Consider the following 17,083-nt stretch of genomic DNA (forward strand, 5'->3'; position numbering starts at 1 on the left):
CTCTGGGTGTGGCCCCCAAACCAGAAATAAGTAAGTAAACAAAAATACAGTGGGATTCAGGGGCCAGGGAGGTAGCTCAAAAATTTGCTGGAGCAGGAACATGTGGGAGGCTGGGTGAGAACCCTGGCATAGCAGGTCTATGAGCACCTTGGACACTGCATTGGAAGTGTCCTAGTTCCTCAGCACCAATGGGCATGGCCCAAAGACAAAAAGCGAAAAAAAAAACGATATATAAAGCAAGTTTCCAGGCAAAAGGTAGCTCAGAGGTAGAGCATTTCCCTCCTGTGTAAGGCCCTGGATTTGACCCCCATCATGGCAGAAACAAAAATTATAAAGTAGCGTTCCTACTTTAGGAAGGAAAGGAAGGAGAGACACAGCGACCCTTCACAAAGGCCGGCCACCCTACTTCCACCCACACTCCTGCCTTGAGACTGAGCCCTGAATCCTGCCTAGGGCTCTGGGACAGTCCCCGTCCTCCCACCTGTCCCTCCCTGGCCACGCCTCATCGCCCGCCCACCACCAGCCCGTGACCCCGCCCCATATAGCCCCGCCAGCCCCCCGCCGCGGCCCCGTCCCGGATCGCCCAGCCCACCTCCCGTGGGAACCCGGCGCCCTCCCCAGCGGCGTTTGTGCGTCTCAGAGGCGCTCAGGCTCTCCTTAACCTCCCTTCTGGGCAGAGGTCAGGCTCCTGCCTCCATCCCCGCTGTCTCTCCTGTTTGTAGGACCTGGTGTTGTGCTCACGGCCGTCATTCTTAGAGCAGGCCTAATAGAGTCCGTATGGGAGGGTCCTCCGGGTGGTTCTCTCAGGGCACCCGGCGTTCCACTGTCGGGCTCTACTTGTGCCCTGCCGCCTCGGGATGACCCCTACTTCTATGCAAGTCAGAGCCTGCAGCAGGGAGGCCCCCCTCCCGGGTCCCTCAGGCATGGGCCTAGGGAGATGGCAGCACCCCCTCAAGACAGGCACTACTCAAAGGAAGGACTCCTGCTGGTACAAGCACTGGGCCTGTGCGGAACAGCCTCCTCGCGGGAGTGGGCACAGACAGGACCCAGAAATACCGGGGAGCATGGGGAGCTGGCCTGCACTGATTTTCATTAGTGGAATCTGGTGCATTGGGCTGATGAGTCCATTATTTCTTGGCGGTGGCCTTGGAACAAGCAGCCAGCACGTCCGGGGGCACAATTGCCTCATTCCTGAGTGAGAACATTGCCCGGGAGAAGTCCTGGGCATTGCACTTCACAGGTGCCAGTGGAAGTTACACTGCATGATGAGCTAGGTCACTAGTGAGTGATGAGCAGGACACAGTCATGAGCATCCTCTGAAGTCTTGAGACCTCCATCCCATAGAACAAATGTTCTTTCATTTATTTTTCTTCCAAACTTCAGTGGAGTTTACTCCTGGCTCTGCACTCAGGAATCACTCCTGGTGGGGCTCAGGGGACCATATTAGGTGCTGTGGATTGAACCCAAGTTGGCTGTGTGTAAGGCAAGCACCCTTCCCATTGTACTATTCTTCTGGCCCACAGCTACAATTTTTTGGTTTGGGCCACACCTGGCAGTGCTCAGGGTCACTCCTGGTGTTGCTTGGAGGACTTTATGGGGTGCTGGAGAACAAGCTGGAGTAGGATGCATATAAGGTAAGCACCCTACCTCCTTTAATATCTCTCCGTCCACTAAGACTACAATTTAACTATAGGTATATTGTCACGGTCCTCCCATTGTTCATCGGTTTGCTGAGTGGGCCCAGTAATGTCTCCATCGTGAGACTTGTTGTTACTGTGTTTGGCATATCGAATACGTTACAGGTAGCTTGCCAGGCTCTGCCGTGCAGGCGAGATACGCTTGGTAGCTTGCCGGGCTCTCCGAGAGGGGTGGAGGAATCGAACTTGGGTTGGCCATGTTGACTGCGTGCAAGGCAAATGCCCTACCGCTGTGCTATTGCTCCAGCCCTAGGTATAATGTCACTAGGTAGAATCTAGCACTGTCCTCCCATTGTTCATCGATTTGCTCAAGTGGGCACCAGTAATGTCTTACAGCAAATTGTGAGACTTGTTACTATTTTTGGCATATCAAATATGTCACAGGGAGCTTGCCAGGTTTTGCCATAGGGGTGAGATACTCTCGGTAGCTTGCTGGGCTCTCCAAGAGGGGAGGAGGAATTGAACTTGGGTCAGTCGCATGCAAGGTAAACGCCCTACCTGCTGTGCTATCACTCCAGCCCATAATGTCACTAGACAGAAATTAGGGGACCAATGTACCATATGGGGTTCATCATTGACTGAAATGTCATGTTATGCATTTTGCATCTTATCATCACAAAAGTGACAAGCCCTAACCTTTTCCATATTCTTTTTGTTTTGTTTTGGGGCCATACTCAGTAGTGCTCAGTCTCCCTCCTGGCTCTGCACACACACTCCTGGCAGAACTCTGACCATATGTGATCCTGAGGTTGAGCCCAGTTTGACTGCATGCAAGGCAAAGGCCTACCCATTGTACAATCACTCTGACCTTATCTTTGCCATATTGTGTCCATGAGAAGCAAGTTACAGGCCCAGTATGCTCTCAAGAGAAGGGATAAGGCAGCATGGTTCATTTGAGTCATTTTAGAGTGTTTTCACTGGTCTCAGGGAGTCATAATTTATCGCTCTACTGTAAACACATTTTCACATACCTTTTAGTGCAGATATGAAGGAATTTCTGTTAGCTAAGAAGGGAATGCATGGGAAGGGAATTTCTGGTTCATGGAATATAGAATGTTTACTTTTTAAGACCAGAGATAAGACACAATGGTACAGTGCCTGTCTTATATTTGACTTGGATTTACTCCCAGAACTAGGTTTATTACACACATACACAAACACACACAATTTAGAATATTTAGCTTAAATAAATATTTTCCAATAAATAGCCCACTTATGTACCTAAAGCAGCACACATGTATTTGGTTTTAACATACTTGCTTGTATTCTCTTATATACGAGCTTAATCTTCGTCCCTCTCGGAGAGCTCGGCAAGCTACCGAGAGTATCCCGCCTGCATGGCAGAGCCTGGCAAGGCTCTGTGGCGTATTCGATATGCCAAACCAGTAACAATAATGGGACTCATTTCCTGACCCTGAAAGAGCCTCCAATACGGCAGCACTGGGGAGGACAAGTAAGGAGAGGCTGCTAAAATCTCAGGACTGGGATCAGTGGAGATGTTACTGGTACCCACTCGAGCAAATCGATGAACAGGACGACAGTGATACAGTGAAATATTTTCCAAAAAATTTCTAAGATGGTCATATGAGATATCTACACACACACACACACACACACACACACACACACACACACATATGAGAATTTCAGGTCCTCCTCATCCTTACTCTTTTAAAATAAAGCTGTTCGTTTTAGCTGTCCTTTATTTTAGTCTTTCTAATTTTGGGTGTAATATTACCCAATTATAGTTTTCATTTTCCTTAACCTGTTGATCAGCAAATGTTTCTTGCTACATCATCAGCTTTTTAATGCCCTTTTTGAACGTAGTTTAATTATTTAAATCAGAGTTTCTAGTTGTTTTTAGTAGGAAGGGTGGCTTAAACAATGTGCAACTAGAATTACCTATCTGTTTTTAGTCCTTAAATCTTTAATATTCTGAGCTTCAACCAATCCATGATTCACTCACTCATTGCCAATGCATTCTTATTGGATGCACATGGCTGCTGTGGGCATAAGCCCTACATAGGAGATAATGGTCAATATGATGGTCAGTTTTACACGTTCTCTTGATAGAATCAGCAAGCCCTAAAACGTTGCCAGTTCCTGTGACGGTGCTTTCCGGGGCAGGAGACGAACATGCAGAGTGGCGTCTCTGCTGGGAGGCAACATGACTTCTGGAGGGCTAGGAATCTGGAGGGAACTAGACCTGGCTTTCCAAAAGCCCCGTCATTTCATCAAACCTCTCTTGGTGCACATCCTGTGCTTCCATTTCCTGGGGAACCTTGACGAGTTCTGGAGCCAAACGGCCTGGATTCTGCACCTGAACCACCAAAGTCCAGTGGGGAGACAGGTGGCAATGCAGGGAGGAGGGCAAGGTAAGCCTCGCAAGGCTGTGAAAGACTAGGCAGGGTGCGACAGACCATAAGATGAACATCAAAGACCTGAAACTAGCACATAAGGGTGGACAGCAAAGGGCTGGGAGGGCTGTGCCCGAGAAGGACGGGGTGGGCAAGAGCGAGGGTCAGGGTGAGGCTAGGCCAGGCTCGGGCTAGAGAGTCAGGCAGTGAAAGCAAGTGCAAGAACAAAGACAGGGCGAGGGTCCCACCAGGGCAGCGGAAGCAGGACCAGGACGAGCCCAGAGCTGAAAAGCCGCTAGCAGCGCGGTAGGCTGTGTGAGCTGCCGGGCGCCCAACCACGGTTCTTCCCTGCGGCCCAGTCCCGCCCCCAGCCTGTCCTTCGCGTGCACCAGTCACCAGCCTCGCCCCCATGACGCATCAGCCCCTCACCCAATCCCGGCGCGTTTCTGCAGCCAGTCCCGTCCCCAGCCAATCCCCGTGCACCAGTCGCTAGCCTTGCCCCGCCCATGCCGCGCTCCGCTCCTCAGCCAATTCACGAGCGTCTTCGAGGCTTTTCCCCGCCTCCTTCGGCCCCTCACCCAATCTGTGCTCGACTCCTGTTTGCTCACCTCGGCGGTCGGTGTCTCCCGCGCAGCGAACATGGAGGCATTGCTGAAGCGGGAGTTGGGCTGCAGCTCCGTGAAGGCCACGGGTCATTCTGGGGGCGGGTGCATTAGCCAGGGCCAGAGTTACGACACGGACAAAGGACGAGTGTTTGTGAAAGTGAACCCGAAGGCCGAGGTCAGGGCCGCCGCGGCCTGGGGGCGGGCGGGAAGAGCTCAAGGCTGGGATCCGGGTTCGAAGTCTGGGATCAGGGTCAGAAGTCAGGGTCGTCTCCCGGGCCGGGAGTGTGAGGGATTCGGGGTCCGAGTGTGAGGTGTCCGGAGTCGGGGTCTGGCGTGTTCAGGGTACGAGGAAGCCGGGGTCGGAGTCTGAGGTGGCCGGGGGTGGGGTCCTGACTGGGGTCGGGGTCAGAGGTGGCCGGGGGTGGGGTCCTGTCTGGAGTCGGAGTCAGAGGTGGCCGGGGGTGGGATCCTGTCTGGGGTTGGGGTCTGAGGTGGCCGGGGTGGGGTCCTGACTGGGGTTGGGGTCTGAGATGGTCCAGGCCTGGGTCCTGTTTGGGATCGGAGTCTGAGATGTCTGGGACCAAGGCTCTGTGTGAGGTTGGGATCTGAGGAATTCAAGGTCCAATTCTGTCCTGGGTTGAGGCCTAAAGTGTTTGGTTCTGGGGTGTTTGGCGGCCTGTTTGATGTCTGAGCCCCCCCCCCAATCTTGGGTCTGATGCATCACAGCATTTGTCGCTTCAAGCCTGGCAGTACCCCGATTGCAGTGAGGGTGGCATTGGCTGGAAAGTGACAGGGTACACAGTAAGGTCTGAGACTCAGGTGCAGATGGATGCCCTGGTGTCTGTAGGGTGATATGGGGTCCTGGCGCATTACTGCATGTCATCTCTCCCCACCTGGGCACCGGCACCTCCCTGCAGTTCACTCGTGCTGGGCTCCTATGTAGGGCTGAGCCCATCACAAATGCCTCCCCCGATGTCCCTGAACCCCATGTTCCTGTCCTGATGCCTGTTCCTGATCCCTGTCCCCTGTACCCCATTCATGACCCCTGCCCCGACCCTGTCTGTTCCCTGATTCCACCTTGGTCCCCCACCTCCACCCTTGACCCTTCTCTGCCTCCTGAACTCTCCTTCCATCCCTCCTTTCTGTCTGGCATCCACTATCCTTGACTCCCCTCTGACCCCATCCCCCATTCCTGAGTCCCTTCAGACCTCCTGATTGTGACCCCTTCTATTCCAGCACTCACTGTTCCCAGCCTCCACCCAGACTCGAAGGTGTCTGGCTCCCTTCTTTATCCCTGGCCCCTCCTATCCCTGACCCCACTCTGTTCCCTAGCCCACCCAGGGCCCCAGCAGCACGGGACAGAATTGGACCTGGCTTTGTCCCAGATCGTGTGGGAGTCTCAGCCTCCATCTCAGGTGGCCTGGACTGATACCTCTGGGATCGCTGGCATCCACGGGTGTGGCCAGGCTCTTGGGCACCGCACACCCATTAACTTCTCTCTGCCTTAGTTTTGGTTCTTGCGTTGTCTTGTCCAGTGGTACCCTGGATATGCCCTCTTGCTATTGGCACTTCTACAGGGGCTGCTCAGCTTTTCCTCTATCGTGTGATATCCACTCTCTTCTGTATGTATTTCACCTTCACAGGCACTTGTAATAATCAGAGAATAGCACAGCGGTAGGGCGTTTGCCTTGCGCACAACCAGCCTGGCCGAGCCGGGTTCGATTCCTCTGCCCCTCTCGGGGAGCCGGGCAAGCTACCGGGAGTATCTTGCCCGCACGGCAGAGCCTGGTAAGCTACCCGTGACGTATTCGATATGCCAAACACAGTAACAACAAGTCTCAAAATGGAGACGTTACTGGGCTTGCTCGAGCAAATCGATGAACAACGGGAGGACAGTGCTACAGTACAATTACCAGAAGTGGTGTGGATTATAAGGGGAGCAAATATTTAACATTGATTAAAATGAAGCCACTTTGTGATGTGTTGCTGGTAGAACACTCTTGTGCTCTTTCTTTTGGATCTTTTTTTTTTCTTTTTCTTTTTTGGGTCACACCCGGCGATGCACAGGGGTTACTCCTGGCTCTGCACTCAGGAATTGCCCCTGGCAGTGCTCAGGGGACCATATGGGATGCTGGGAATCAGACCTGGGTCAGCTGTGTGCAAGGCAAACGCCCTACCTGCTGTGCTATTGCTCCAGCCCCTCTTTTGGATCTTTTTGATTGTTTGCTTTTGGCCACATCTAGCGATGTTCAGGGGTAACTCCAATCCCTGCACTCAGAAATTACTCCTGTCTGTGCTCAGGGAACCATATGGAATGTTGGGGATTGAATTTGGTCAGCCGTGTGCAAGGCAAGCACCCTACCAGCTGTCCAGTCTCTGCATTCTTAATTTTTTTGTGGTTTGGGGGGTGCACCAAGAGTGCTCATACCATCTCTCCAGCCTCTGAGTTTTTATTCCTTAAATTTTTTTTTTGTTTTTTGTTATGGAGTCATACCTAGCAGCACTTACTCCTGGCTTTGTGCTCAGGGATCATTCCTAGTGGGGCTTAGGGGATCATATATGGTGCTGGAGATCAAGCCTGGGTTAGCTATCTGCAAGAACCCTGCATGCTGTATTATCTCTCCAGCAACCCCCCCCCCCCCTTTTTTAAATCGCTGCCCAAGATAGAACCCAGAATGATATAAATGTGAAACTGACATTCTTCCTCTGAGCTACATCTCTATCTTTGGGTTCTTCTTGTTTTTCAACCAAAATTCTTTTTTGGGAGGAGCGTTCGATATCCAGCATTTCCTTGGGGCCACCTCTAACAGTGCTCAAGGAATTGTGATACCAGGGAGCAAATCAAGGCTTCCTTCATACAAAGCACGTGCTTAACTTCGTGTTTGTTTTTTGGGCCACAGCTGGTGGTGCTTAGAGCTTACTGTTGTCTCTGTGCTCAGGGATCACTGCTGGTCTGCTGGGGTTGCTGGGGAATGAGCCGGGATTTGTTGCTTGCAAGCAAAAGCCTTAACCCCTGTACTCTCTCTGTCTCCTGTGCTTCACCGTTTGAGTCAGGTCCCCACCCTACATTTTCTTTTTGGTATTCTTTTTTTTTTTTAAATGAAAATTTTGGGTCACACCTGGTGATGCTGAGGGGCCACTCCTAGTTCTGCACTCAAGAATTACTTCTCTTGGTGCTTGGGGGACCATATGGGGCACCAGGGATCAATCCTGGGTTGGGCAGGGGCAAGGCAAGTTCCCTACCTGCTGTACTATTGTTCCAACCCTCTTTTTGGAATATTAATCACATATGTAGCTTCTAGTTCTTTGATAGTTCCAAACATGTTATGTTCTAGCTTGCTTTGGTACCAAGTGGGTGAGTTATGTCATTGTACTGGCCATAGCATAAACATTTGCTGATTATATGGAATATAGAGTTCTTTATACTTTACCTTTTAGGAGATTGAGTCTTCCAGATTCCTAAGACTATTGAGCTTTCAGTCCGAACAGTCTTTGTTTGTGATTATGTTGCTCAAGAAACTGAATCTGGGGCCAAAGAGATAGTACAAAGGTTCAGGCTCTTGCCTAACATGAGCTTGCAACCATAATCCTCCTGGTTTCATTCCTGGCATCACATATACTCCTCTGAACATTGTCAGGTGTGGTCTCTGAGTACTGCTGGGTGTAGCCCCCTCTGACTGCACCCCCAAACAAAACAAAAAGCAAACCCCTGAATCTATGACTAACCTTTTTTTTTCTTTTTGGGTCACACCCAGCAATGCTCAGGGGTTACTCCTGGCTCTGTACTCAGGAATTGCCCCTGGCAGTGCTCAAGGGACTATATGGGATGCTGGGAATCAAACTCGGGTCGACCATGTGCAAGACAAACACCCTACCTGCTGTACTATTGCCCCTGCCCCCTCTATGAAGAACCTTTATAGAAGTAATTCTACTCTTCTTCCTCTTCATTATGTTTCTGACAGGCTAAAAGAATGTTTGAAGGTGAGATGGCAAGTTTAACTGCCATCCTGAAAACAGGCACAGTGAAAGTGCCCAAGCCCATCAAGGTTCTAGATGCTCCTGGAGGAGGCAGCATGCTGGTGATGGAGCATGTGGACATGAGATATCTGAGCAGGTATGCCTTGGCACCTTCTTCTCTACTTTATTTTTCTTCTGAGTGGTTCCTTTGTACTGTAAACTTGTATTTTGGGTGTATTTTGAGGCATGTGATATAAAGGTTATGTGATACCGTATGTCAGGTACTCTGCAAACTAAAGATACACAGCAAAGACAGTCTTTCTTAGGGGGCTGGAAAGATAGTGCAGTGGGTGGGGCACTTACCTTGCATGTGGCCAACCCGGATTCAATCTCTGTTATCCCATATGGCCTCCTGAGCCCTGCCAGGAATGATTCCTGAGCTCAGAGCTAGGAGTAAGCCCTGAGGACAACTGGATGTGGCACAAAAACCAAAAAGAGAAAGAGGAAAAAAGGAAATCTCCTAAGGTGAGATGTTGATGGGATCAGGAATGTAAACTCAAGTGAGACTGTGAAAGACATTTAGATCCTTAGTGCCCTTCACTCCCTCCCCTTGCTTCATCAGAACAGACTATTTCCTTGTGTTGACCTACTGTATGTGATCTAAGACCTTTCAGCCAGATGTATTCCCACACTTGTATGCCAGGTATTTAAGCTCCTTTTGCTTCCACAGTCATGCTGCGAAGCTTGGAAGCCAGTTGGCAGATATGCATCTAGAGAACAAGAAACTTGGAGACACACTCCATAAGGAGGCCAGCACAGTAGGTATGGGACTGTGGATTGGAGGGACCCTGCTGAGAGGACATTAAGCAGCAGAGGAGTGGAGTGGTGGAGTGGCCTTGTGATGCTGTTGCTGAGGGCTAGAACTGTGTTGATGTCAAGGAAAGAAACACCAACCCCAAAGCTGTATATTTGGGTTAGTGAACACTGCTAATGTGACCAGTGTTGTGTGTTACAAATTCACTTGAAAGAAAGGAACTAGTTTCTGAACTCAATACCCCATTAATCCGTTTTCTTTTGCCTCTCACTACCCCTGAAACAAAAGCTACTAAGGGCCCAAGGAATAGTTCAAAGGGCTGGTGCTCATGCTTTGCATGCAGGAAGCTTAAATTTGATCCCTGACCTTTCCAGAGCTTAGTATGTATTAGCATTGATGTGGCCTGAGGCCTTTCAGCCAGATGTATTCCTATAGTCATATGCCAGGTATTTAAGCTCCTTTTGCTTCCAAAGTCATGCTGCGAAGCTTGGAAACCAGTTGGCAGATCTTGCAGTATTTTTATCCTCTAATAACCAATTTGTAGCCTATATGGTAACTCGGTTGGGCAGATAATTGAGAGCCTCCTGCCTGATTGCCCATCCAGTGCAGTCACTGGATAGACAGAAGCCTCTAGACTCTGACCCTGTGGATTTGTCACAGGGCAGACAGATTCTGTGGACAACCTGTCCTGTGTTTTGTTCAGTCCTTCGTACCTTGCTTTGATAATGGGGTACTGCAAGGGATGAAAACTGTCAAAGCACTACAGCTTTTATTTTTGGGGAAGGGGGCAGGATACACCTGGTCGTGCTCAGGGCTCTGTGCTCAGGGATCACTTCTGATGGTGCTCAGAGACCAAATGTATGTGGTATGGTGATCAAACTGGGGTCGGCCACATGCAAGGCAAGTGCCTTAACCCTTCTACTATTGCTCCAACCCACTTCAGTCTGTTTTGACAAATGAAAATGCAAGTTGACTACTGAAAACCATTCTTTTTAAAATTCTGTCTACATCCCCTTCCCTTCATTGTTGATGTTATTGCCGAGCCCAGGGGTTGCCCATCTGGCTGTAGTGTTGCAGAGGTTTGCACTCAGCTATGGTGCTTGCTCACATGCTGGCCAGGACTGCGCTCTGAGGCGAGGCACAGTTAGGTTGTGCTGCTAACTGGGTTCACTGTGCTGCTCATGCACACATTTGCCAGGCCGGGGCACTCACATCTTTTTAGCTGTGGTGCTCACCAAGGGTTGCATCCACTGTAGTGGTGTTACACCCACCTTCTGGCACCTGGGGGTCACAGACAGCAGCTATTGGATCATTCTCAGCATATGGAACACTAGAGATCTGAGCTGGCCACAGTGCATTTGCAAGACGGCATTTTATGCACTGCAATTTCTCTGGGCCTTGGAAAACTGATCCCAGCACAGGTGGATTTTCCCTTCTCTTTTGGAGTCAGCATTGTTGGTCCTCTGTGTACCCTTGGGAGCCTCTCCTGAGAAGCAATGGGTATGACTGATTCTAAATTATCCAGAGCAGGTTCTGAGGCCTGCAGATTGATGGGGACAAGGATCCTGTTAGTCTGTGGATGAAGACACTAGTTGAGAAGGATCAGGTCATGCCTCCATAAAACAGCTCTGAACTGTGAGACCTGGGGAGCAGGGAACAAGTCATCTTTCTTGTCTCTTTCCAATTCAAGGAAAAGGTGGGCAGATAGACAGACCCTTTGTGAACCAGTTTGGGTTTGATGTTGTGACGTGCTGTGGATATCTCCCCCAGGTGAGTGACCTGTTCCTTCCACTTCTCTGTTGTCTGTTTAGATGTAGCTGAGGAAAGCTCATCTTCTCCCTTCTTTGAAAGTCTTTGCTCCCTTTTTCTTTACTAATCTTTTTGTGCCTGCCTTTGCTGTCAATGCAGGTCAATGACTGGCAGGAGGATTGGGTAGCATTCTATGCCCAGCAGCGTATTCAGCCCCAGATGGACATGGTGGAGAAGGGGTCTGGGGACAGGGAGGCCCTAGAACTCTGGGCTGCTCTACAGGTGAGTGCCTGAAAGTCCCCAGGGTATGCCTCAAGGTAGTTTCTAATTTGGCTGGGGTCTGATGAGCCAGTGGGGTGACTGTTAGTGTCCTCTCCACCCTACCTGAGCCTCTCCACCCTACCTATCCTTATTCTATGAGGTCTGAGGAGCTACACTTGGAATGTACCTGCATCCCTCCCATATGCCACATTTGTTGCTCACTTTGCTAAGGCTTTGTTTCCTCCGTGTAGTTAAAGATCCCTGATCTGTTCCGTGATCTGGACATTGTCCCAGCTCTGCTCCATGGCGACCTATGGGGAGGAAACGTGGCGGAAGATTCCTCTGGGCCCATCATCTTTGATCCGGCTTCTTTCTATGGCCACTCAGAGTATGAACTGGCAATAGCCGGCATGTTTGGGGGGTTTAGTAGCACTTTCTACTCTGCCTACCACAGCAGGATTCCCAAGTCCCCCGGATTTGAGAAGCGCCTTCAGTTGTATCAGCTCTTTCACTACTTGAACCACTGGAATCACTTTGGGTCAGGGTATCGAGGTTCCTCCCTCAACACTATGAGAAATCTTCTCAAATGAATGTGTGCTTCCTGTGGGAGGGAGACTCCTGGGTTCAGGAGTTCCTTTATGCAGCCGGGATACATCAAGTTGTACATTTTCTTAGACTTCATGGCGGATAAAAACAGTGGAGGGACTGAAGCCATAGTACAGTGGGCAGTTCCTCAGGAGGAAATCCTGAGCACCACTGGGTGTGACCTAAAACAAAACAACAAAAGCCACACTAGAGAGGCCAGAGAGATAGTACAGAATAAAGCACTTGCTTTACATGAATCCAGTCCCAGTCTGATCCCTGGCACCAGAAATGGTCTCCCAAGCACTACCCAGGGTCACTCCCGAGTACAGAGCTAGGAATAGCCAGGAATAGCTCCTGAACACCACTGGTCTGGTCCAAAGCCCACCCCCAGCCCTCACCCTCACCCTTCGGGGGTGGAAAAAAAAAAAAGACTAGAAATGTGATGTGAGTAGAGGGACCTATGAGAGTGGTGTGCATCAAATCTGCTGCCATCCTGAAGCAGACAGGGAACCACAAGGCTGCCAGACACTGACCAGGCAAAGACCCTTTCCTGCAAGCAACTGATATTTGAGATGATGCATCTTGAAGGGTAAGTCTTAGGCTAAGCAATAAATTAACTTAGCCCAAATGTCCAATTCCAAAATTGAGCACATTCCCTTTATTTTCTTAGTTACCTCTGCCTCAGCTTGAGTGAGCAGGCCTGGAAACTGGTTCTGTGGATGGCCAAACTGCTCCCTTGGGGTGTCCACTGTATACTGGGGCCACTGACTTGCTCCTGTGAGCACCTGTGTTCTCTGTCATTTTCTAAGCCTTGTCTAGTATTTCTTTTACTAGAAAATATTTAAGACAAATACTACTTCATTGTTTTTTTCTCCTTCAGTTTTGCATTAATGAGAAATATTCATAAATGACGTTAAGGCTAATAAACTTCATATGTGAATAAATTTTCTGTGATTTCAGTGATGTAGGAGACTTTCCCTCATTTAAATTGGAAGTCATTGTTTTTCTTACTTTGCCAAGACATCTCTGTGATATATTGCACAATAAAGAGGTACAACTCTTGTTTTCTAGATGAATAATTTTTTTATGACTCTTCAGGAAAAACACAGCATTTCAAAAGAAGGGCAGACAAGCATACCTCTGTAAGACCTGTCCTGTTTCAGTTTCAGCCTGTCAGTAACCAGTGTTGTGACTGGATTGATCTTGTGGCTTGATTACAAGAAGCAGGAAATATCAGGAAAATTGGAAACTGGAGGCCACAGGGCACAAGAACTTGAGTATACTCAGACTTGAATTCTGCTTTACTGGGATTAAGGGTAAAAGCTGAGGGTCTTGTGTACTCACTGTTTACTGTTATATTTAAAATATAAGTTCTGTGGAGACAGTACAAAGGGCGAGAGTGCACATTTTACATGCAGGACCCCAGGTTCAATCCTTGGGTCCACATGGTCCCCTGCACACTGCAGGGAGTGACTCCCAAGCCAACACAGCAGTAGCCCCCAGGCACCACCAGGTATGACCCCCATACCCCTGAAAATAAAATACGAGTTTGAGTTTAAAGTTTAGGAAGGGAGCGAAACAAAAAAGGACTGGGGGGTGGGGTGGGGACCTCAAACACAAGGGGCCTCTGATACCCTTTATCTGGATTAAGCAGGAGCTCTGAGTGGCATAGTTCTATGCCTGCATGGTGGACAGATATCAAACACTTTGCGGTACAGAAAGAAAACCCAACTGTCAGGCTCGCTTCAAATACCTTTCTAGTACTTGACTCCAGTGCTATGTGTTCTCAGTCACCCATCTGGCAAACAGTGAAAGGAGACTGAAAGTAACTGCTGATGAGGGTTCAAGGAAGAAGCGTGTCTTTGCTGCCAGTTCTGTGGTAGGACTTGGAGCATACCAGGGTTCCTGCTATGGGAGCAGATGATTCCTTTTCCCTTGTTTGCTTTTAGGTTTTGTGTTACTGGCCAGGGCCCCATGGCAGAATTCAGAAGCAAGTGGACACCTTTGGGATTCTGGTTCTTGTGGGAAGGGAGTGAGGTTGTCCTGTCAAATCTAGTCTTTCCTCAGTGTCCATTCCCAAGATTCCTGCTGATTCACTCCCACCCTACTCCCAGGGAAAGTGAAGCAGATGCTGATTTTATGCCTTACGATGGCATAAAATTGCTGCCTTACATTGCTGCTACCCTTGTAGCTTGACACAAACCTGCTTTCAGGTAGACTGATATTTGGGGATTGCAAGGCCAAGGACTTCCACCAAGACCATCATTCTGCACTGAAGCCTTTGGGGGCTACACCCCAGGGGTCCTCCTCTTTTTTTTTTTTTTTGTCTTTTGAGTCACACCTGCCAATGCTCAGGGGTAACACTTGGCTCTGCACTAAGGAATTACTCCTGCTGGTGCTCAGGGGACCATATGGGATTCTGGGGATAAAACCCAGGTCCGCTGTGTGCAAGGCAGACACCCTACCCGCTGTACTATTGCTTTGGCTCCGGGTGCTCCTCTTTTGTGGGTAATCATCAGAGCAGGAAAATCCATGAGCAAAGGCCAAATGAAGTGTGTGTTGAGAGTATTTGAAAGATGTCTTCATCTTAAGTCTTTATCATTTGTGTGTTGGGGGCAGTAGAGCAAGATATCTTTCTTGGTCTTGATTGTTGGCCCCCCTGGTTTGGAGAGGTTGAGTGGGTCCCGGTTGCTGACCACTGGAGGAGGCCAGATAGCTAATACAGGGGGTAAGATGCTTGCCTTGCATGCAGCTGACCCCAGTCCATACTGCTGAGAACTCCCCCTGACCCCAGAGCATGGAGTTAGGAGTCAAGAGTAACCCCTGAGCACCACTGGGTGTGCCCTCTCTCAAAAAATGTCAACTTCGTACTTATCTTTTATTTATAATTCTACATATTTATATGGACTAGAGTGATAGAACAGCAGGTAGGGCGTTTGCCTTGCATGTGGCTGACCTGGGTTCGATTCCTCCGCCCCTCTTGGAGAGCCTGGCAAGCTACCAAGAGTATCCCGCCCACATGGCAGAGCCTGGCAAGCTCCCTGTGGTGTATTCGATATGACAAAAACAGTAACAACAAGTCTCACAATGGAGACGTTACTGGTGCCCACTCAAGCAAATCGATGAACAACTGGAAGACAGTGCTACAGTGCTACATATTTATATAATTGATTTTGCCAAAAGCGTAGGAGCTTTAAACCCAGAGAGCCCTGACAAAGAAGCTGTGGGCAGAGGGGCTTCTGGACAGAACCTCTGCTGTTTCTGGACTCCCTGCTGCCTTTCTAAGCAGGCAGAAGTAGAGGGAGGGTCATGGTCACGGTCCTCCCGTTATTCATCGATTTGCTCGAGTGGGCCCAGTAACATCTCCATTGTGAGACTTGTTTTTACTGTGTTTGGCATATCTAATACGTCACGGGTAGCTTGCCAGGGTTTGCTGTGCGGGCGAGATACTCTCGGTAGCTTGCTGGGCTCTCCGAGAGGGGCGGAGGAATCAAACTCTGGTCGGCCATATTGGCTGCTTGCAAGGCAAACGCCTTAACTGCTGTGCTATTGCTCCAGCCCAGAGGGAGGGTAAGCGTTGGATTTGGAGATATGATTTTCAAGGGACACTTGTATGACTGATGTATCATGTCTTGGCCACAGCTGGCTTCTTATCCTTGCAGAGTGGTCTGCTGACACCTGAAATAAAAGGTAGATTGAGGAGCAACGAAGTCTTGACCGAGAAGACAAGTGCAAGGGTTGTGCTTTTGGAGCACCGAGAAAGTCTTGGCAGCATGAGGTCCCTGTGCTCAGGTGTCAGGGGCATGGATACTTCTTACTGATAATGGTAAATTGGTATAAGAATCCCTCATTACCCACTGCTTTCCACAGAAGTCCATTGTTAGACAACTGGACTTTAGTCCCAAACCTGCTGCTGCTTCTTTTTTTACAAAAAATTTTTATTAAAAACATTGTGATTTACAAAGCTGTTCAGTAGATAGTTATTTCAAGCATTTAGTGTTCCAACACCACCAATGTGACCTTCCCTCCACCAATATTCCCAGTTTCCCTTCAATCCCAATCTTTCCCCTTTGTCACATAACAAATTTATTTTATGTTGTTTATTCCAGTAAAATTTGTAAGAACTGGCAAATAGAATGATCAGAAAATAAAGTAGAAAGGGCCAATTGGTGATTACATATGATTTTGACCTATGTAAATAAGAAAATTAAAACCATCTGATACAATATAAAAATGCCTATTCTCATTTACATACATATATTTTCAACTCTGTAATCTAAAGTATATTACATTAAATTTTATTTATACTTGGATCCCATTATGGTAATAATCATGTCTCACTTTAGTCCCAAGGCTTCTTAGTTGCGTCCTTTTGAGAAAAGAATAGAAACAGGTTTTCCTGCCTGAAACAGAAGACACTGTGTGCCTGCGTACCTCCACGAGCAGTGTTCCCTGGACAGTCATCACATGGTACTCATACCTGCTTCCTCCCTGCACTTAAAAATGCTTCTTGTGGGGACTGGAGCGATAGCACAGTGGGTAGGGTGTTTTCCTTGCATGTGGCTGACCTGGGTTCGATTCCCAGCATCCCATATGGTCCACTGAGCACTGCCAGGAGTGATTCGTGAGTGCATGAGTCAGAAGTAACCCCTGTGCATTGTCGGGTGTCACCCAAAAAAAGCAAAACAAAAAAAACTTCTTGTGTATGGATGTGGAGAGCTTGGAGGACAGATAATACAGCAGGTAAAGCGCTTGCTTTTCACGTGGTTGACTCAGGTTTGGGCTGGAGCCATAGCACAGCGGGTAAGGCATTTGCCTTGTGCGCAGCCGGCCCAGCTGAGCTGGGTTCTATTCCTCCGCCCCTCTCGGAGAGACGGCAAGCTACCAAGAGTTTCTCGCCCGCACAGCAAAGCCTGGCAAGCTACCAGTGATGTATTCAATATGCCAAACACAGTAACAACAAGTCTCACTATGGAGATGTTACTGGACCCGCTTGAGCAAATCGAACAACCGGAGGACCGTGATCGTGACTGTGACTCAGGTTTGATTCTCGATACC

The 17,083-nt window shown here is 49.0% G+C and overlaps 1 protein-coding gene across 1 annotated transcript; it reads left to right on the plus strand.

Annotated features, from left to right (window-relative positions):
* The first annotated feature begins 4,659 nt into the window (after positions 1-4,659).
* On the plus strand, positions 4,660-12,997 carry FN3KRP (fructosamine 3 kinase related protein). The gene is made up of 6 exons (XM_056115474.1): positions 4,660-4,834; positions 8,622-8,773; positions 9,347-9,438; positions 11,121-11,200; positions 11,339-11,461; positions 11,692-12,997. The coding sequence occupies exons 1-6, from the start codon at positions 4,694-4,696 to the stop codon at positions 12,028-12,030; spliced, it is 927 nt and encodes a 308-aa protein (XP_055971449.1). The 5' UTR covers positions 4,660-4,693; the 3' UTR covers positions 12,031-12,997.
* Positions 12,998-17,083: the final 4,086 nt, after the last annotated feature.

Source organism: Sorex fumeus, unplaced genomic scaffold (genome assembly GCF_029834395.1).
Source record: "Sorex fumeus unplaced genomic scaffold, SorFum_2.1 ptg000029l, whole genome shotgun sequence".
NCBI lineage: Eukaryota > Metazoa > Chordata > Mammalia > Eulipotyphla > Soricidae > Sorex > Sorex fumeus.

Bases quoted from the DNA above. Each gene is read 5' to 3' on its own strand.
- FN3KRP (XM_056115474.1), top strand. From the start codon at position 4,694: ATGGAGGCATTGCTGAAGCGGGAGTTGGGCTGCAGCTCCGTGAAGGCC. The intron at 8,774-9,346 runs GTATGCCTTGGC...TTGCTTCCACAG, and splicing joins GACATGAGATATCTGAGCAG to TCATGCTGCGAAGCTTGGAA. The intron at 11,201-11,338 runs GTGAGTGACCTG...CTGTCAATGCAG, and splicing joins GCTGTGGATATCTCCCCCAG to GTCAATGACTGGCAGGAGGA.